The sequence below is a fragment of the Carassius carassius genome, chromosome 39, assembly GCF_963082965.1.
Source record: "Carassius carassius chromosome 39, fCarCar2.1, whole genome shotgun sequence".
In the NCBI taxonomy this organism is placed as follows: Eukaryota; Metazoa; Chordata; class Actinopteri; order Cypriniformes; family Cyprinidae; genus Carassius; species Carassius carassius.
In genome coordinates this window covers 15,077,199-15,099,379 of record NC_081793.1, presented here as the reverse complement: position 1 = coordinate 15,099,379, position 22,181 = coordinate 15,077,199, and the positions used below count along the sequence as shown (strand labels likewise).

Below are 22,181 nucleotides of genomic sequence, written 5' to 3'. Positions count from 1 at the left end.
CGGATGGCAATTACTAAAAATCCAGTTTCATAGTGCAGAATAAATCTTACAACCTGTTTTCACCTCAAATAAATAAGAAATAGAAATGTGGCTGTTTGAATGAGCTGAGAGTCAGTTTGGATAACAGCCTGAGTTTTTGTGTCATTACAGATGGCTCTGAATCACAATCACAGGTAAACAGCTGCTTCTGTCTTTGTTTGAACATGTCTGTCAAATTTAAATTTGAATTCATTGTGAAGCTCGGCTAATCTTCTTTCAGTGAATCGCTTGAGCACACACTGTCCCTGTGAAGGAGCTTCAAAAACTCCAAAAAGTTTAGATAGAAGTGGATGCAATTTCTTCTCAGTGAACTCCACAGAAAGGAAGCAGAGCCAAGAAATGTACAGATTACCTTGAGCAGAGAACAATTATTGTAAAATAACTTTTTCTAATGGGAAAAAGTGTCTCTTCCGAGGTCTCATCCAACTACACAACACTGTAAACAATTTGAGGACCGTGTAGAGTTCCTGGGAGCAGCATCGTACATCCTTTTTTGGTAAAAACGAAGGAATCAATTCTTTACCAAGCCCTGTTTAACCTGCTGTGTTTTCTTAAAGAAATAAATTGAAAACTGTGTGGCTGATAGTAATTATGAAATATGCAAAAGGGGAGCCAGGGAGTGACAGATCGTCTATAAACCTAATCAAGTGTGGAGGAATGCGATTACAGGGCGAATGTTAATTTGATTAGTTTTTTTTTTTTTAGCGATTCAACCCCAAACTTTTACACTCAGTCCACTTCATAGACATTCTAAGAAGTCACATTAAAATGTGTAAAAAGCTGAGACTCTCATCTCACCAGATCCATTGATTCTGTGAATTTTGCAGATGGTGGAAAGATGTTGAACAGTAACAGGAAATGTTCAGCGCATCTTTGCACAGATGGATCTGTAAGACCGTGAGAGGAGAGGTGTCTCTGCTATGACAGGAGAAAGCTTATGCCTCTGGTGGGCCCCCTGACGAGCTCTTGATCGTCTGATAGCAGGCTTAGGCCTACCATGGACGAAATATGAGGACAGCAAGTTGATCGCAAAAAGGGGTGGACAGCACTAACTGGACAAATGAGAAACAGGAACTGGAATTGTCATTCAAATAGCAGATGTATCAGAGCGTGCGCTCATAAAACATATAAACGGAAGCCTGAGAGTATGGAGAACAATCCTATTGGATTAGGGAGCACATAGCCTGTGAAACCTGTCAGACCAGAGCTCAGCTAACTTGACCAGTTTCTGCTTATACAGCATGGCATCTGGTTTTTAGTAGGATCGGACATGATGGAGAGGGCTGTTATGCAATTTATAACACAATATAATTAGTCACGGCAGAAGTTTCATGATTTCCAATTTTCTGCTGTACTTTTTAGATGGCACTTTGCTATATTTAGGACATATGAAAATGGGATTTTAATGAGCAAATATACTGTAGCATCTAAGCTCTAAACAGCAATGCTAATGTGTTATTTTGCTATCATTGATAATTAGAATTTAATGAAAGGGTAAAAAGGAGATCTAAAACAGAAGTGTGGGCTGTTAAGACAGTTGTGCAGATCACCGATTTTTTTGTTTATTATTTCAAAGAAACACTCTTTCAATGTTTATGCATTCGATTGTTCTGTTTATTCACATATTTGCATACTTGTTAAAAAAGCCTGAGACTGTTGTTTAATTTAGAAACAGCAATCTATCTGGGTCAAAAGACGAGACATCATCATTTTGGTGTCCGCATCAAATTAAATTTACAGTGATTTTACATTTATTACATGGAAATAAAGTGTCTACTTTTTCTTGTTTCAAATAACTTTGGGGAAAATAATCTTTTTTTTTTCCTTAAGTATTGACTATATAAATGTAACTAGTGGACTTTTGTCCCGAATATGCAGTTTTATGAAGCAGATTAGGAAGCTATTCTGAAATTAAATAACAAATAATCATTAAACAATCTGTTACATCATCAAAGGGCGCCCTGAAGTCTATGTGGTGCTGCAGCAAGATTAATTTATTGCTCTAAAATATTTGAAATATTTGATAATTTCCCTTTTTCATAGTGTGGTAGCTTGAGTTACAAAAACATTTTTCTTGTTGGATTTTTAAAAAAAATAAGTCGATGTGAATAACTATGATTAACATTTGTGGTCAAGTTCACTGTTTGATATAGGTGGATAGTTGCATGCTGCGATATTAGCTTAAGTGGAAGTTTCGTCATTCAAGGTAATGTTTTGTTATTTGGTAATGCAAAATTGTCTGCTACACCATATTGTGTCACTATTTTGATGGCATTTTATTTACATTTCAGAGAAATGAGGGATGTTTACCACTAAAAAGTTACATTTAATAAATATTGGTATTTTTTAATGTATTTTTTGCAAAGAGGATCTACAGTAATGTACAGTATGTGAAAAATAATGTTTTTTTGAATATTAAAGCATACTAATACATTCCATTGCATGCAATACACAAAATAATGATCTCTGAAAAGCATCATATGACTTTAAAGTGTGTGTGCGTCTGAGTCCTTCAAGTTCCAAGTTCTCAATGAAAAGAGACATGCTGATTATACAGTATTACCACCAGTTCAGTTCGTTTCACATTCATCAAGACGAAAAAATATTTTGAAGAATGTGTTAAGACAATGGGGTCCAATATTGTCTTGGAGTCCACTGACTTGCATTGTATGGACAAAAAAATAAAATTTTCAAAATAACTTATTTTGTTTTCCATACGAGCGTAAATTATGACAAAAAATTTATTTTAGTGTGAACTATCCCTTTAATATAGATATATAAAAGCTAAACATACATATTCTCACAAAATTATTACTTTGTTTATTGAGAGGCACTGAAGAATGTGAAATAGAAACATAACACAGATAAATATTGCATAGACAAAACTTTGTAAAAAAAAAAAAAAAAAAAAAAAGTTTTTTTTTTTTAGTTGTTTGTGCAGGCTCGTAAGAGCATATAAAATCTCCAAGGGGAAATAAAGAATGGAGGGGAACCACCTAGGCAAGTTTCTAAAAAAACACCTTGAATATTTTAGCACTCATTTCATCACTGGTGTTTCATTTTCAGCTTGTGAGTGAGACTGCCCATATCAGATCTTGGAGAATGAGGTATGTATTAACTCAGAGGTGTTGCAATGCATCTGCAGAGAGGTAACTTCCCTCTGGGTATCGTGAGCATCAGTCAAACATAATCTTTTATTACTACTGAACAAATGAGAGAAAAGAAAGGCAGCCGTGTTGAATGTTACAGAGACAGACACCCAAATAAAGCTTAAAAGCTTGGCTGCATTTGAATGCAAAACCGGTTGGGAATGTGTTTGTCATTTTAAGTTGTAATATTCTTCATCTCCATTCTCTTTTCAAGGACATTTGGTCATTTGGTTTCATTTACATTTTCTGGGTTTTTATTTTTTATTTTTTTACAGAGCTATTCCTGAGCACGAGGAAGAGTGATACTGAAAGCTCTTTGAATAAACATGATGATGTTTCTTTTTGCTCTAGTGTTTTAGTCACCTGGTAATTTCGGTTCAGGTGAGTGGCTGAAGAAAAAAAAAAAAAAATCCTTTGCAGACCTGCAGTTTGAATGTAAATCTAAGTTTAATTAAAATTGAAATTCATGTGATTTTTAACTAGAAAAGTAAAGTCTGTCCAGACAAACTTTGAATGTCAACTAAAGAATTGTTTGACATTTTTGAAACTTTTGAACATTCCCCAAAATGCATGGTCTGAATTGAATTTCTTTGAATTACATACATACATACATACATCTTCTTCCGCTTATCCGGGGCCGGGTCACGGGGGCAGCAGTCTAAGCAGAGAACCCCAGACTTCCCTCTCCCTAGACACTTCCTCCAGCTCTTCTGGGGGGACACCGAGGCGTTCCCAGGCCAGCCGGGAGACATAGTCTCTCCAGCGTGTCCTAGGTCTACCCCGTGGTCTCCTCCCAGTGGGACACGCCCGGAACACCTTCCCGGGAAGGCGTCCAGGAGGCATCCGGAACAGATGCCCGAGCCACCTCAGCTGACCCCTCTCGATGTGGAGGAGCAGCGGCTCTACTCTGAGCTCCTCCCGGGTGACTGAGCTTCTCACCCTATCTCTAAGGGATCGCCCAGCCACCCTGCGGAGAAAGCTCATTTCGGCCGCCTGTATCCGGGATCTTTTCCTTTCGGTCATGACCCAAAGCTCATGACCATAGGTGAGAGTAGGAACGTAGATTGACCGGTAAATCGAGAGCTTCGCCTTGCGGCTCAGCTCTTTCTTCACCACGACAGACCGGTACATCGACCGCATTACTGCAGAAGCTGCACCGATCCGTCTGTCAATCTCCCGTTCCATCCTTCCCTCACTCGTGAACAAGACCCCAAGATACTTAAACTCCTCCACTTGAGGCAGGAACTCTCCACCAACCTGAAGAGGGCAAGCCACCCTTTTCCGACTGAGGACCATGGCCTCGGATTTGGAGGTGCTGATTCTCATCCCAGCTGCTTCACACTCGGCTGCAAACCGTCCCAGTGCATGCTGAAGGTCCTGGCTTGATGAGGCCAACATGACAACATCATCCGCAAAGAGCAGAGACGAAATCGTGTTGTCACCAAACCTGACCCCCTCCGGCCCCTGGCTGCGCCTAGAAATTCTGTCCATAAAAATCATGAACAGAACCGGCGACAAAGGGCAGCCCTGCCGGAGTCCAACACGCACCGGGAACAAGTCTGACTTACTGCTGGCAATACGAACCAAGCTCCTGCTCCGGTCATACAGGGACCGGATAGCCCTTAGCAAAGGGCCCCGGACCCCATACTCCCGGAGCACCCTCCACAGGCCGCCCCGAGGGACACAGTCAAATGCCTTCTCCAAATCCACAAAGCACATGTGGACTGGTTGGGCAAACTCCCATGAACCCTCCAGCACCCTGTAGAGGGTATAGAGCTGGTCCAGTGTTCCACGGCCTGGACGAAAACCACACTGTTCCTCCTGAATCCGAGGTTCTACTATCGGCCGGATTCTCCTCTCCAGTACCCTGGCATAGACTTTCCCAGGGAGGCTGAGAAGTGTGATCCCCCTGTAGTTGGAACACACCCTCCGGTCCCCCTTCTTAAAAAGAGGGACCACCACCCCGGTCTGCCATCCCAGAGGCACCGTCCCCGACTGCCACGCGATGCTGCAGAGGCGTGTCAGCCAAGACAGCCCCACAACATCCAGAGACTTGAGGTACTCAGGGCGGATTTTAATTTGAATTATAAATCAGTAAATTGTTTTTCATTCCAATTCAAATTTCACTTTAACTTACTCTGGGATATTGCCAATTCAATTTAAGTTTTATTTTATTACATTGAAATTAAGATGATTCTTAATTTTACACAATCACATAGACTAACATTCAAAGGCTGAAAAGAGGTCTGTAAGATTTTTTTTAATGTTTTTGAAAGAAATCTCCATTGTTCATTATTATTACATTTTAAAAGAACTGTTTTCGATTTTAATATTTTTTTTAAATGTAATTCAAAATTATGGCAAAGCTAATTTTCCAGTATCCATTACGCCTCAGCTATTAATTTCTTTACAATAAAATAAAATGAATAAAATAATAATTAAAAAAAATCTTACTAACACTAAACTTTTGAATGGTAGTGTACTTCTGTCTACTCCTGCACTAGCCAAACAGCTGAGATAAATGGGAATGCTAACAGACTTCTTTCTCCAGATATAGTCTAGGCATAAATTCTTTAGCTAAAGCAATAACAACTACAGCATCAACGAATATAGATTTAGATATTTTGAGAAGTAATGGTTTAAACATAAGAGTGAAAGACAGAGCTGGCCTTTTTGTGCCTGGGTCACACATCGCTTTGCCCTGATTGACTGTTGACACTTTGTTTTATTATTGTTGGATTATCAGCTGGCTGCCGCGGTAGTGAAAGAAATAATAATCATTAATTACTGAGGATTTGCCTGTCAAGCTTACGCCTATTTTGTTGCCACACAAATCGTGGGTCTCATTACCCTCAAAGAGAAATGTCAAGACTTCACTGACTGGAGACTTTATCAAATGATAGAGGCCACCGTGCAGTGCATGCTAAATTTACACTGTGCATGTAATTGAGACGCTTTCCCCCACTGTTATGGCTCTGTTAGTGTGAGACTACTTACAATGGAGAATGAGCACACTAAAAAAATCAGCAATAAGGTTAGGACTATTGCACCCCAAAATACTGACGAGATTTTTAGTATGTTAAAGGATATTGTTCAGCAGGGTGCAAACTGTGATGCAAGCCATGTTAAACATTTCATGAAATACATGCTCTGAGGCACACTATGACTATCTGTCCATGCATAAAAACATCACTATATTTTAGACTTATGCCATGGAGAGTTTTGCTTTCAGCCTACACCCGTTGTTGACCTTTGAGACCTGCTGACTTTACACTTTGCCCTTAGATAGTGACCTTAACAGATCAATAGACTGATGAATACCAGCAGCTACTGGTGTTCTACAGTCTGATCTGTGGCCCATTTAGGACGATGCTCACCTCCCCAGAGAAAGCCTGGCCGTTGAGGAGATGCTCAGAGCCCTGTCCATCCTCACTTCCAAAGTGTAACCTGATCTCCTCAAGACGATGGCTGTATGTCATTGGTCCACCGGAGATGTTCACCAGGTGCTCTTTGTCCAATCGGAGTGAGACATGGCGGCCGGTGTTGTACATCGTCCCTCCAACCTGTAGAAAAAAAAGAGGTATGGTTAAAAGAGTTGCCAAAATATTAAACCAAGAACTACTAATCAAATATGTACAAAGAAACAGTAAAACATCCAAATGGCATGTACAGACTTGACAAGTGGGGCACAGGCTCATTAAAGGGTTGCTTCTCTGATTTATAATGTGCTTGTCTTAGAAAAGGTTATGTGCTAAATGAGCTAGAAAAGGTGCTAAGTTAAAGCCAGGTGGCAACCAGCTGCACAATAACTGCTATTTGTTGGCTTTATCAAAAGATATCTTGACACTGACTTTGCCCTGATTTAAACTAAAAAAGGAGGTTCGGGTTTTACTGAAGGTCCAGCCACTGATTTGGGTGATGGGATCATTTTGGGGTGGCACCATGGTTGATCAATCATGGCTAGGGCCATCCCAGATTACACATTTTTGGTTGCATGTCCCTTGGTTTGACTTTTTATTAAAATGTATTAATTTGTTTGTTATATGAAGGTCACATTGAAACTGTCTTGGAAAATTATTTTTTAAATTACATTTTTTTTTAAATATATTTTCTGTTTGTGTACAGATTTTATTGTGTATCCCTAGTCCTTGACCCAGAAATTCAAACTTAAACTATGAAAATACAAATATGAATTAAACTATGACCATAAAACTATCAATAAAAGAGAATGTGTGACAATTTAGTACAATTTCCCCTCAGTTGTTGCATACTTTCAATCACAACCAACAATTTTGAACCTAATAAAGTTTCTTTATGAGTTACTTAACCTATTTTCCCAAGGAAACAACAGTGTCAGTAAAGAGCATGTTTGATTCATGAGATGTGAATAGCTGAAGAAACACCTACATTAATTTTTTTTTTTTTTTGAAAAACGGATAGTGGTCTGTAATTAAATTATATTCTAATTTTCAATGATATTGTAACATGTAAAAACTCAAGTGGAAGGAAAGAAGCTGGTGTGACAGATGGAAGAATAAAAACAAAAGAAGTGTGTCCTCAAAGCCGAGAGTGACAATCTGCTTGGAATCAATTTGATCTGAGGCTTTAAGAAGAGAGCGTGGAGATACAAGAACCACGGATAGCAATCTTTATCAATGTATTGGCTTATTTATTTATATTCAGGAGTTGTTCCAAAGTGAGCCATTGATATTCCTAACACGAAGCTAGAAAGGTTTCCATGGCTCTTATCTTGCCTTTTCTTTTTTGCCTTTCTCTCCCTCTCTTTATTTCTTTTTGTCAGTCTCTCTTTTTCCTTTTACGACTTTGCCTTCAAAATGATTTTCCCTCACCAAATTCCCAAAGAAAGAAGCCTGCCCACACATCGTGAATATTTTATAGAACCTCTGAAAAATCAATGATTTGTGTAGGGTAGAGAGAGGAGGTGAATAAGAGAGATGGAAGTATGGTGGGGAAAAGAAAGAGGAGCAATGGGAGGAGCACAAACTATTCTTGAGAGAAATGATAAGTTAAAACGGTATAGCCGCACTTGAATTGGTCATCAATCCACACAGTTACCTGTGGGTGCTGGACTCATCCGAGAAAAGGGCAAGACATGAAAAACCCTTAAGAGGTCATTTCTCAATGATTATTCATGAACTACATAGAACAACTAAAAAAAAAAGAGGGTGAAAGACTCATTGGGCGGCTCCACTGGAGAAAATCCCTGTCTGGCATATATGTGACAAACTAAGAAGTTTCTGCTACTGTTCGACAAAAGCACCGAATGGACCTCAATCTCACAGAACCTGAATATCCATTCTGCTAGATGTTTTTACTTCTTTCAAAATGTGAGCATTTGTCTATTATTTATGGGGTAATCTGCACTGAACATCTTGTATATATATATACATATGGGCTTTTTATTTGAGATGTTTTTTTCCTTCATGCGATGTTCCCAAATTATTTAAAAAATAAGATGGCAAAACAGACTGCAACACACCTCCCACAGCCAGTCCAGTACAGATGTTACCAGAGGGTATAAAGATCATCACATGGAGAATGTTTTTTTTTCTTTCTTAAATTTATGCACTGCAATTCTCATAAACATTAGCCTATGTATAGTTTTGCATTTACATTTTTTCAAATGCATTGAGCTGTTTCACCTCATAATTTTGTATTAATGAATTCAAAACCATGCTAGCAAATGCTCTGCTGCGTTTTAATTTGTTGATCTGACAATTCTATGGCTGACATTGCACTGCTCTGAAGACAATTACAAAAACATCATAACATTTTGGATTGAACTTGAAATTGAATATATGCTTGAATTGAAATTCAAGCATATATTCAATTTCAAGTTCAATGAAATTGAACTTGAATATATGTGCATATATACACAATATATATATATATATATATATATATATATATATATATACAGTGTTGGGGAGTAACTAGTTACATGTAACGGCGTTACGTAATTTAATTACAAAATTAATGTAACTGTAATTAGTTACAGTTACTAAGAAAAAATGAGTAATTAAATTACAGTTACTTATGAAATTTTGAACGATTACAAAGTGGATTACATTTGAATATTTACACACATCCACATACAGATTTAAATGATTCCTTTCCCAAATTGCACTGACTACTCTGAGACATACCACCCTAATAATTTCCGGGATGCGGAAACACAAGTCTAGTTTGTAGAATCCAGTCATAAAAACGGAATGCCTAACGCGGACGGAATATCCCACATTTTGGATGACTAAATCAAAAGTAGGTCAGTACACTTGAATCAAAACATGACATCGACTAGTGTCTGTGAATATTAAGCCCCAAAAATGCAATATATGACTCCTGCACATTCTGCGTGTCTGTGGAAATCAGGCGCGGACTGGACACCGGGAGAACCGGGACAATTCCCGGTGGCCTGGCAGCCGATTTTGCCCGCTATTTTAATATCACTATTGTATAATTGCCTGCCGAATGTACTAAAGCGATCATTTGCGAATCCGCCATTTGATAATTAAATCTCTAATAAATCAGGAAGTGTTAGTCATGACTCGCGCGCTCTCCGCGCCTCCGGTTTGGATCAGACTCAGAGTAATCAATGCGAGAGAGAGAGAGAGAGAGAGAGAGAGAGAGAGAGAGAGAGACAGAGAGAGAGAGAGAGAGAGAGAGAGAGAGAGAGAGAGAGAAAATAGACTGCTGGAGCAGAGAAGCAGAACTATACTGTTCAGGTCAGTTTCATCTGTAAAGATGCTTTTTTGTCTTTGTTTTTTTATTTATTTAATCAAGCAGCAGCACGTTGCTCATCAGTCATCACTCAAAATACTATATAAAGGACATCAGTATTATCTGTTGTGATGTTACAGTAGTAATTTAGCTAAAAAAAAAAACAGATTTTTTTATAGGTTTAGGGGGAGCTACGACAGACAACAACACAACCCTTACGAAAATTAACGTTTTAATATATTACTATAAATCCAGAGAAAATAGTTACTATTGTTTAACTGTGATAACCAAAAATTTAAAATGATTTTACAAATTGAGTTATTTAAAAATAAATACAAATCCATTTGCAAAAAACAAAACAAATCAAGGTTATTGTATATAGGCTAATAAAAGCATGGTCAATTTTTGTAAGGGAAAAACATGACTCGTGTACAGTATTAGGATTTTTCTATAAAGATATTGTAGTATTGTAGAGTATTGTATTGTAAAGTATAGTTTTGTTCAATCTTGAGTATTAAAGTCATGAGAAAGATGGATAACAGGGCAAAATAAAGAGACTGAAGAGAAAAATGGAAGTGAAGGTGCAGTTCAGGAGAGAACTTTTATTTATTTTGCATGTCCCCAAACTAAAGATTTAAACCTTTTTTATGTCAGGTCCATACAAAAAATAGTTTTGTCCATGAATTTGTTTGTATGAGTTTGAATTTTCCAGTCTGAATTGTTTTCCCAGTCCGCCCCTCCTGTAAATTAATGGCAAAGACATGGTTTCATTTACTACACATAGGCCTACTGAAGCTCGCAGTGTTTTCAACCTCTGCCATCTCAATATAGGAGTACACGAGCACATAAACATAATTTCTAGAACTGCTCTGTCACTTCATGTGCATTTTACTTATTTTGAGAAAACTATCATCATATACAGAGACAGCAGTTTCAAAAAAACACCAATGTTTCAGGAGTTTATTACACAGGATGCGACACATGCTTATTAGATAACTGTATTTGAGTTGATGTATATGCTTTTATTTATTATTCTTTAATTTTCACACATTTAGAAAAGTAATCAAAAAGTACTCAAAAGTAATTAGCTACATTACTTTAATAAAGTAATTGAAAAAGTTACACTACTATTACATTTTAAACAGGGTAACTTGTAATCTGTAACCTATTACATTTCCAAAGTAACCTTCCCAACACTGTATATATATATATATATATATATATATATATATATATATATAGATATACTGTTGGGGTCAGTACAATTATATATATATTTTTATTTTTATATAATTTTTATTTATTTATTTATTTATTTTAGTTAGTGTAGTTTAGTTACGTAAATAAATGATTATTCAGTGCATTAAGAGTGAATCAAAAGTAACAGACATATATGTTACAAAAGATTTCTATTTCAAAATAAATGTGTGTATGTGTATGCATGTGCGTGCATGTGTGTATAAACTGATCAAATAAAAATAGATGCACACCACTTTAAAGCTGTCCTTCTGGGCTACTCTGTAGAAAAAAAAAAGATTCCAGGATTCTTATGTAAAGATTACATAAGCATGGGTTTAATTTATAAAATATTGTTTCCACTAGCTTAAACTTAAATGGCCAGTTGTTTGATGATGGCAATACTCTCTGGTCAGGTTATCATGATTGCACGCTTTAAAATTAATATCATACCACTATTATAATGCTCCACTGAGACAGCAATGAAATAAAGAAATTAGAGAAGCCCATGCTCTGTCAAGGGGATTGGCATTATGAGATTCTGTAAGGATTTGAAAGGCTGATATCAGGATGAAAAGGATATAAACTAATTTATTTTACAGTCTCCAATGTACTGTACTGATCTGTCAGTAAAAGAGTTGTGTAATCTTCATTGAACCTAATAGTTTACTGACGAGAAAACTGCCTTTCAGCAATAGTGTAAACCTTACAGTAGAGGTCATCACGGGTCCAAAAATTTGTGCCCAAACCCGAAAGAGACCCGTAATATATGTACTACATCAAGCCGACCCGGACCCGTCTATTATTTGAAAGCTGGACCCGAAGACACAGACAAGACTGGACAAGATTGTAACATATTTCACCTTAAATTGCTATTGCAAGTCAACAAACCTGTTGCGAAAAATACAACTTTTTGTCTTACCTAATTTAAGGAGCCATAGTCTCTCTTCCTTGTACCTGACTGCCTGTGATGCATTACAATCCTCCGACAAGAAAGTTATCCATGTTATTCCTCTCATTATTCCAAGTCCAAGCTTAATCTACTCATTATTTCAGCTTCAAAAGTCCTCTTGATGTCACGTTGATGGATGACAAATGCAACTGTGCACATGTACATTCTGATTCGAGTTAACTCGCATAATAACTTTGACTGTTTTCCCTTTTGAACTATAATAACTGACTGTAATGTATCACCACCTTTGTAATCTTCGGCAAGAAGGAGGCGGGAACCGGCGGACAATCACAATGAAACTTTAATAACAAAATAAACACAAAACAGCGCACCAGCCCCTCACGGACGACTGGTGCGCGCAAATAAAAACCAAAACACAACTAAAAGCCCAGGCCTGGTCCTCTCTCGTCCTTCACTGTCGTCGCTCCAGTTTTATATCCTTCCATCTCCTCTGTGGGTCTCAAGACCGGTGGTGGGTCGCAGGTGTAGCGGATTTCCCAATCACTCCACCGGCCTCACTCGTGTTCCCACATCCCTCGGCCCCGCCCCACTCGTCACACTGACGAATAGTTGACGTTATTTATTTGCTATCATATCTGTGCTCTCTGCTCTGCGTCAGTCTGAGACCACTAAAACTTTAAGATTAAATGGTTCATTTATATTATTATTAAAATGGGAAAAATTGTAAAGCGCGGTTTGACGGTCGAAGTCATTGTGTACCTCATTGGTTGCCATAGAAACATGACACGCTGAAATGCTTTTCAACGCAATTTGAGAGTCATTCACGTGACAGTTCACCTCAGATTTTGTTGCTGATTTGAAATATATTAAATATGAGTGTGTTAAGTCTGGAAGCATTATTAACGTGCGTGCACTTGCATTAACTCCGAGTCTGCATGCTCTGCTTCTAACGGCAGAGAGAGAGAGAGAGAGAGAGAGAGAGAGAGAGAGAGAGATCGCTTTTTTTTGGCTCACACTTTTCTTTTCCTAATTTTAAAAGTTGCAAGTTACAAAAAAACAAGCAGTATCTGATCACGGCCGGGTGTTCTCTGAGTCCGATGACTCAGATTAAATTCACTGTTTATGCTTTTTCACTAAATTGAACCTGATGTCTCAGTGGTAGAAAGGTTAAAACACTACACACATAATTTTAACAAAGTGAGAAAGACAACATTTTGGGGTTTCTTTGCTTTAAGTCAGTCTCACTTTTTTCATCGACCCTTTATTTAGAAGCTAAGGTTTTTAGCATATGGATGAGTCCAAACCTTATGCTAACTACCTCTCTGACCAGTCAGTCAATGACTAAATAGACTGTGTTTTAAGATGAAGGTATGGCCTACAGAAACTAGACAGGCTTTCCAAGGCACGATGATGATATGTTGGCAATCTAGAACAAATTCAAATGGGTGTTAATTACCAAGTGAGTATTCAAGTGGCTACAATGTCAGCAGAACCACATTCTTAGAGTTAGACTCCATGCACACCGAATAGCTGTAGGATCGCAGTCTGCTCCACAGGCCTACACCATTACCGACCCCCACTACTGCATCTCGCCCACAGCAGAGGCACTTTAAGCAGTGTGAGAGGAAGACAAATAGGGGTAAGTGCGGTGGTATCCGGGCTAGGCTAACCCACACAAGCCAGCCATCCCCACCATCGTACTGATTAACGTACACTCTTTAGACAAAAAACTGGACTACATATGACTGCTATGCTCAACTCAGAGGACTGTAAGAGACTGTAAGAGGCACAAAACAGCTCCACTGCACAGAAGACTCCACCTCCTCCCGGCTGCCATGTGATAATGCTGTCCATGGACAGCATGAGGAGATCCCTCGGCAGGATCAATACATGCAAAGCTCTGGGTCCTGAAAACATTCCTGGGCATGTACTGAGAGATTGTGCAGTGGAACTCACTGATGTCTTCACAGACATTTTCAACATCTCATTGAGTCAGGCTGTCGTCCCCACATGCTTCAAAGCTACCACCATCATTTCAGTCCCGAAGAAGCCGTCTACATCCTGCTTGAATGACTACCATCCAGTTGCACTTACTCCTATTCTCATGAAGTGCTTTGAACGGCCAGTCATGCACCACATTAAGTCTGTCCTAGACCGCTAGACCGATGATGCCATCGCCACTGCCCTTCAGTCAGCACTCACACATCTGGACAAAAAAAGACTCATGCAGTACGTCAGAATGCTGTTCACAGACTTCAGTTCAGCATATAAAACAATCATCCCTCCACAGCTCATTCACAAACTAGTCCAGTTGGGGCTCAACACTTTGCTGTGCAACTGGCTGTTGGACTTTCTGACTGATTTTTGTTGACTTCAAGAGTGTGCACACTCAGCATGCTCCTCTGACCTACAATGGTGCGAATGTGGAGAGACTGAGCAGCACCAAGTTCTTGGGTGTGCACATCACAGAGGACCTCTCCTGGACTGACAGCACTGCAGCACTGGCCAAAAAAGCACAGCAGCATCTCAAGTGCACCTTCTACAAAGGCACCATCGAGAGCATTCTGACTAGCTGCATAACTGTATGGTATGGCACATGCAACGAGTCCTGCCGGAAAACCCTTCAATGCATAGTTAGAGCAGCCGAGAAGAACGTTGGTGTCTCTCTCCCCTCCCTCCAGGACATTTATGGAACCTGTCTCACCCACTAAGCCATCTCACCTGTGGAGTCTCCAGACCAGCAGACTGAAGGTCAGCTTCATTCATCAGACATGTTAGGAGGCTGAACACCCTCCTGACCTTACCCTCCAACCCTCTTCTTCCACCCTCCCACTAACACACTGTGACCTGCACCAATCACTTTGTGCAGCATTGATCTGCACACTACCTCATTCAGCATTGAACTGACCTCATTCAACTACCTCTTCTGACAGTTAAAAGAACTGCTCTCTTAGCTTTTTGTCACTTTAATCAGACTGAATAAGCTCTTTTGCACTACAACCGGGTCATCCTTAAAAATATTCTTGTTTGTCGTAACCCGACCGACCCTGTCAATTTAGGACCGACTGAATTATTTTAAATTTTTTTTTGCTTTTATTCCGACCGACTTGCCGATTGTAAATTTGCGTTAAGACCGACCTTTTTTTTTTACTCTTCAAACAACTAATACAAAAGCAATAAAATAATATTAATTATATTATATTATATATTATAAGTAAGTATTGTAAATATATAAATTGCCTAGGCCTACATACAAACGAAGACTACGTTCTTTCTTTAAAAATAATCCTGTGACGTCATCTATGTTTACACGGATGTCACACTATGGCCTGTGCGTTTGCTTCGTCTCCTCTCATTCACTGTCAGAGTCAAACATTTTGCGCTTGGTAATGATGGCTGTGGCTGCAGTAAACAAAATATTCGGGGTCACTGTTCAAAGTCATACGGGTTCGGGCACCATAATACATCTAAACAAATCATTAAAACAGCTCTACACCATTTTAACTTGGCACGAAGTTCCAGACTTAAAGCAGACTTTGACTACAATGCTTATTTCTCAAAAATAGAGTCAAAAGGTGATTTTATTTATTTGATTATTTTTATTATTTCTAAATAATTTCCCCCCTTTCTTCAGACACTGTTTTAATTCATTCCTCCAGTCAATCATGCACACGATTGTGGGATATAACAGGCACCTTTAATACATTTAAAACAGACCAGATGAATGATGTTATGTACACAAACACTAAAATCAGCCAAGCCTTATACTGTTTGATAGGGCAAAGGCATGTACGTTCACTGATCACTGACTACAGTATGTCTCGTTTAATCATTTGCTTGTGTATTTATACCCTCACATGGTTTCCCTCATCTAGTATTGCTTGATGTGTTGTGTGAATTTTGGCTCCATTAGTCTTGGTTTGGACTCTTGTCTGATCGTGTATCTTAGTATTATCTTGTGTTGGATCTAAATACATTGCACTTGGGTGCTTCTTCACAAGGTCACTGCCTGCACTGGATTGTGTAAACTCCCAGCAGGTCTTGTGGTTTCAGCAGAAACGAGCACATTTAAATACTTCTTTTGGCACCCTGTGAAGAGAATGAGGCTACGACCATAATGCATTTCATCCAATTACAAGATTTATGTATTATTTGTTACATTTTTTTATTATAATGAATGAGGTGAGGTGATAGGGTAACAGGCATGACAGAGTAAAAGGTGATAGGCATGACAGAGTAAAAGTCTAAGTCCAAGAAGCTGTTTAGTGACAACACTTTTGGAGCCTTTTTAACCAAGTTTAAAATGTCAAAACGAAAAATTGCCAAAGGGAAAAAAGCAAAGAGCAAAGAAATAGAAGTCTACACACTAGTGTGCATGTAGGCTAAAATAAACTTTCAGAGTTTACAGTTCCTGTAAAAGATTAAAAAAAATACACTCCTATTTATTTTATTTATTTATGCATGTTTTGCATATTAAGGTTTATTGATAAAATATACGAAAGCCATCACTGTCAAACCTGATAAGTTGAGAATACTCAAAATATTTGAGGCAACGTATTAAAAGCCTCACTTCCATGGCTCTCAGTCCCACCCTACTCATAACAAAGATAATTAATAATACACAGATTTGAAGTACATTGCAAGTCCACATTTAGTTCAACGAAGTGCACTTATTTTTCACAAGAGTACTGAAATGAATTTGGTCTTTCTATTAATATGCTGAAATAAGACTAAAACTAAAGTAATCGTCACTGTGATTCAATCCAATATGGCACTTTTGGTGATTTTGGTTATGAGAGACTTCAGAACCAATGACTTTTGCTGTTGTTGATGTCCCTACTGGAGACTACAGGCAGCATGCACTATTTGATTTGAGAGATGCGTTGGAAATGCAAAACAATATAAGTTAATTATGACATAAAGTGCTTAAAAGAACTTAAAATATCATATGATTCATACAGATACTTTTGTCCTTTTTCGGTGCCCATGCTCACTATAAACTGTGTAAATTGTGTATAAATTGTGTAGAGAAAAAAAAAAATGTGGAAATTAATTGCTTAGGAAATCATTTAGCATTTGGCTGAAAGTAAACCTGCCATCAAAGAAAAGCTCTTTTTTCTCTCTCTTCAGTTGTTTTATGGCTGCATCAGTGCACTGCAGGATCATTGATCGAGATTTATTGTCAGAGTGAGCCATGTAACATTCGTCAGTCCAGAGCATAAATTTCAATTCATGTCACATGAACATCTATTGACCCAGATTACCCCTGAGCACCTCACCAATATGATACCATGACACCCATAATTCCCAATTATTGATCATCCATGGATCTCAGGTAATGCTACCATTGGCCTCTTTCAATTAGACATTTAGTGATTAATTTCAATAATGAAAGCAGCAGACAGCGCATTGATGTAAAGCATATTGACTGTTCTTGCTCTCTCAGGACAGTGAATCTCAGTGCCACCTCCCAGTATATTACATTTATTCATTCCAGCTTCTTCATCACATCGCCTGGGTTTGGAAAATTACAAGTGCTGCACATTCTACCCATTAAAAGACGCTTTAACAATATTTTTTAAAGGGGTCATATGACGTTGCTAAAAAACATTATTTTGCGTATTTGGTGTAATGCAATGTGTTTATGGTTATTAAGGTTCAAAAACATTATTTTCCACATGATGTAAAGTATTGTTTCTCCTCTATGCCTCGCCTTTCTGAAACGGATTAATTTTTATAAAGCTCATCGTTCTGAAAAGAGAGGTGTACGCTGACTGGCCAGCTATCCAGTGCATTGTGATTGGCTGAATGTATATAAACCACCATACTGTGGTGTCATGTGTCCCAGCGCAACAAGACAAAAAAAAATAAAACCCATTACAAACGAGGCAGTTGTTGCATCTTGTAGGGACATAATTAATGATTTTAATGACTTATTCTGTCACGTCGCGTTGCATTGCGTATTGCTCTGTGTGAACATAAAACCATGTCTGCATTTGTGATTGGAGAAACGACAAACAATAAGCTCTACTCTACACTGCTCAAAACTCGTGTTTGATTCATCAGTGGCAAATCCAATATATTGGGTATCCAATATAAAGCCGAATATAATTTTTATTTTTATTCATATTTAAGAAATTTGTAATAATTTGACAATGGATTAAAAAATAATTGTGTAAAATAAACAAACTTATACTTTCTAATTCTATACTATACTGAAGTATTTTTCACAAATACATACATATTTAATAAAAATATAAGGAAGTAAACATTGTAATCAACCGGGCACTCAGTATTCTGGGAAGTTTGTGTGCATTGGGAATAATATTCTTTAAATAAAGCAAGGGTGACACTCATTTTACATATACTACACAGAGAAAATGACATGAATATGACAGTGGGCAAATGCATAAAGCGCAGAATAATTTGAATTCATTCAATTAAATTCACACGGACCGACCGTCACACAGAGAACATGCAATCATGCTGGATAAAAATGCCCACTTCACAAGATATCACAGCTGGATTCAAACTAATTTTGGCCGATATATCGGTTGAACACTAATCTCTATGGATTTGAGACTTTAGTCTTTGCAACTTTACAGATTTTCTTTATGCACCAAGAGCTTGTAACACTCCAAAGAGAAAGGAAAAATTGAAAATGCATCATATGACCGCTTTGAAATGTTTTGTTTTTATGCGAAAATGGGCTTAAAAAAATATTGCTCGATCAGATTCAATTTAAAATGAAAACATCCCTCCTCCTGATACAATCTACTTACTAACAATTCAAGTAGCAAACCATGTTCATGACTATGATGTAAATTATTTTTCATTATTTTCTAACTATTATCTACTATGAGGTAAACTCATTTTAAAAAGATACTGGCTTTGAAAAAGGGAAACCCTTTGTATAGATCTCCAACTTCCTGTATAAAAACATCAACACATGCAAGATATCACTTCTTTCATGTCTAATGGATTGTTTTGTTGAGCTACCTTACTTTTTTTTATTTATTTTTTTTTACTTGAAAATGAATATATTTGTACATTTAAATTAATCTCACCATCCTCCCATTAGATTTATCATCTGGAAGGTTAAAGATATATTTTGATTGTTTTTGCTAGCTTGTAAAATATAGGAAATTATGTGGCTCAAAGAGCAATGGGTTTTGTTGTGTTCCTCTGTTGAATTCCCTCCAGATCCGCTACTCTCCCACTCAGAACAGACCCCGATACACAGTGCTGCCTCAAAAAAGACCCTCGGGCCAAGAATGGCAGTTCCTTGAAGAATGAACTCATCTGAACAGCAAGGCAAATAAATAAATCAAATGTTTAAAAATGCAGACAAAGTCTACAGGGTGCTGGAGAAACCGTCTTCCCTGTTTCTAATTTCATAGCATGTTACGGTGACGAATGTGTTTTATGCAGAATACAAATCTTGTGATTTTTTTATAACTTGACAGTTGTTGGAATTTTTTTTAGATTGAATCTCTTCCAAACATCTGTTCTTTATGATTTAGAGTGCAGTGAGAGTTTTGACAGAGTATTGTCTGAGAGAGAAGCATGGCTGTGAAAAACACACTTTAAATCTAAACACACCTGTCCACCCCTAAAACTGTTGGTATTTTTGGGAAATGGCATCTGTTCAATCTCTATACGTGGTACAGCGCAGTCAGCGATTGTGCCACTTAGCATTTGTTATTTACCCACTGACATCCCCTGAATTGTTACCTGTACGTTGTTTATTCATGTGATGACAGCAAACACACAAGGGAAAGCTGAGCGCTGGTTTACCAGAACAACAAAAGCTTTAGGCTACGTCCTTATCCCATCCCTCGCTCCCTTCCCAGTCGCACACAATAACTTATAACTGTAAAAGTCCCCACTGAAAATGTGTTCCTGCCATCCCATCTCACCATGATATGTGGCAAGACATCGGTTTTACAGCTCACCTCTGCTCCTGCATCTTAATGAGGTGGCTTCACTGTCACTGATTCTTGTGTCGACTTGTCTGAGTTCTGCAAAGTGCTTCACTACTCTTTAATTGAATCCTCCACCCCCTCTCCTCCCCGTCTGGCTCTCTTCAGTTGCCAGAGAGCCAAGGGTGTGTTTAAGTGTTAATTTGTCAACGGCGGTGGGGTGGCGTCCGGTTGGCTGTGTTGGCATTGGTGTGATGGGCACACAGCGGGAACAGATGGAGTTCCGATGTTTCTTCTTAATCGTGTGCATAAATGCTGCCATTGTCGCTGTCTGAGGACACCTTTTAAAGTTGCATTTGTCTAATGTGGATCTTGGGTACTCATGTACAGTAGCTTTTGCATTAATATTTTTAATTGTTTAGCTGATTTATCGATTTTTGGAATTACAAAAATAAATAAATTATATATATTATCCAGTCCTTCCAGTTTGTCGCGATTCCATGATCGCTGAATCCAACGCAAAATTTTAAAAAGTCCTGCATAATTCACCATTTCAACACAAAATAGTCACAAAAATTAAGGTCTCACAAAAAAAAAATAAAAAAATAATAATATATATAATAATTCCTAAATCATTATTACTGATTGATTTATACCTATTTTTAATAAAAAAATTATTATTTTCAACATTCAGATACATGAATGATGCAGTACACAGTATACAGCAGTAAACTATGTCTGAGATGGACAACCGGTGGACATGAGCAAAATGAATTAAGCAAAGTGATTGTTGTTTTATATGGATGGGTGGTATGACAATATGTTTCAAATCGACATATCAGGCACAGCTTTCAGTGGGCAGTACTGTTTTAAGTTATTAACACGTTCGAGTGATTAAGAAACAGGATGAATGACAAAAAAAAATATCACATGGTTGATTGTAATAAAAAGAAGAGTTATTGAGAGTGCAGTGTACCGCAAAAGAGAACTCAATTCAGTCAGTCATTCAGACTGCTTTCCGCCTTGCCATGTGCACTTACCAAAAATAATTATGAAATCTTGGAGGGACTGATTATCTTTAATTGGTATTTGTTTGTCTCAAAACAAAGAACTATATGTATCTAATACTGATTTTGAATAGAAGGGTTTATTGTATTAAAAGTTGCATTTTTATTTGTGTAAAAATAAAGGCTTTTAATTAATTTTATAACCTCATTTTAAAATAAATTATACACACTTTAGAGAAAAGAAAGCAAATCATTCCATAGAAATACACTGTTTGTATTCAAAAAGTAATTTGTGTTGCATATTCATGTTTGTTGTGAAAAGGCCTACTAATCCTTATTACTTCACAAAATAATTGTTTATTTCAATTAGTCTTATGAATACATTTGAATAATGTGAATCAATATTATAAAAAAAAAACATTTAAATGAATTGCAGCCATTTTATATTTTTTAGATTAATGGGGGTTTAGGGACACCACTTTACATCTGGCCAAAGAACACCCCTTAACATGGTAAAATGACTAATATAGGCCTTTTGCTTTATTAGAGCACCAACATATTCCCTCTCATCTCCAGTCTGTTTTGCTTCTGAGGCTCAGATTGTCACAATTCCATAAAAAAACTCTTTGAAGTAAGAGATGATTGTCATATAGGGTTCCATTTTAACACAGACAATTACCAGACAATGAGACAGTTCACATAACACCATCTACCCCCCTTTATGCAGTACTCAAGCCTGCAGTGATTTTTTTCCCCAGCATGGTTTTTAGTTACTCCAAACTGCCCTTTTGGGTTTGTAACACATCAAATTCGAAGGCCTTTATTTGTATATTTGAGTTTAATATGGATTCCTTGATCTAGTTTGCTATTATGATCAAAATAGATTTGGCATATAAGAGCTTAAGATTTCATTCTCAGGGAGATGCCTTGTGATATGCCATAATATATGGATGCCTAATTTCAACACCCGCCTCTGCATTACACTTCCTTCCCCATGAACAGAAGTTAACACAATAATACATAATAAATGTACTTCGGCTACATATGTATACACAGTGAAAAAATGTGCTGTTTATGTGCATGTTCCATGTTTTTGCTTTCCTGCTGCGTGTATTTTTATGGCGACTCACACAGGCATGATAATAGTCAGCAAACCGAACCTTGAATCTGGGAC

The 22,181-nt window shown here is 37.7% G+C and overlaps 1 protein-coding gene across 3 annotated transcripts in view; it reads right to left on the bottom strand.

The window, feature by feature from the left end:
- Nucleotides 1-22,181, bottom strand: part of ca10a (carbonic anhydrase Xa) — a 183,927-nt gene that overhangs the window by 16,894 nt on the left and 144,852 nt on the right. For all 3 annotated transcript variants that reach the window (XR_009426271.1, XR_009426272.1, XM_059530858.1), the window contains one exon: nucleotides 6,566-6,751. Coding sequence is in view for 1 of the 3 variants with exons in the window: in XM_059530858.1 (XP_059386841.1) it covers nucleotides 6,566-6,751 (186 nt within the window). In the remaining 2 variants the exon portion in view is untranslated. The remainder of the gene's footprint in view (nucleotides 1-6,565; nucleotides 6,752-22,181) is intronic.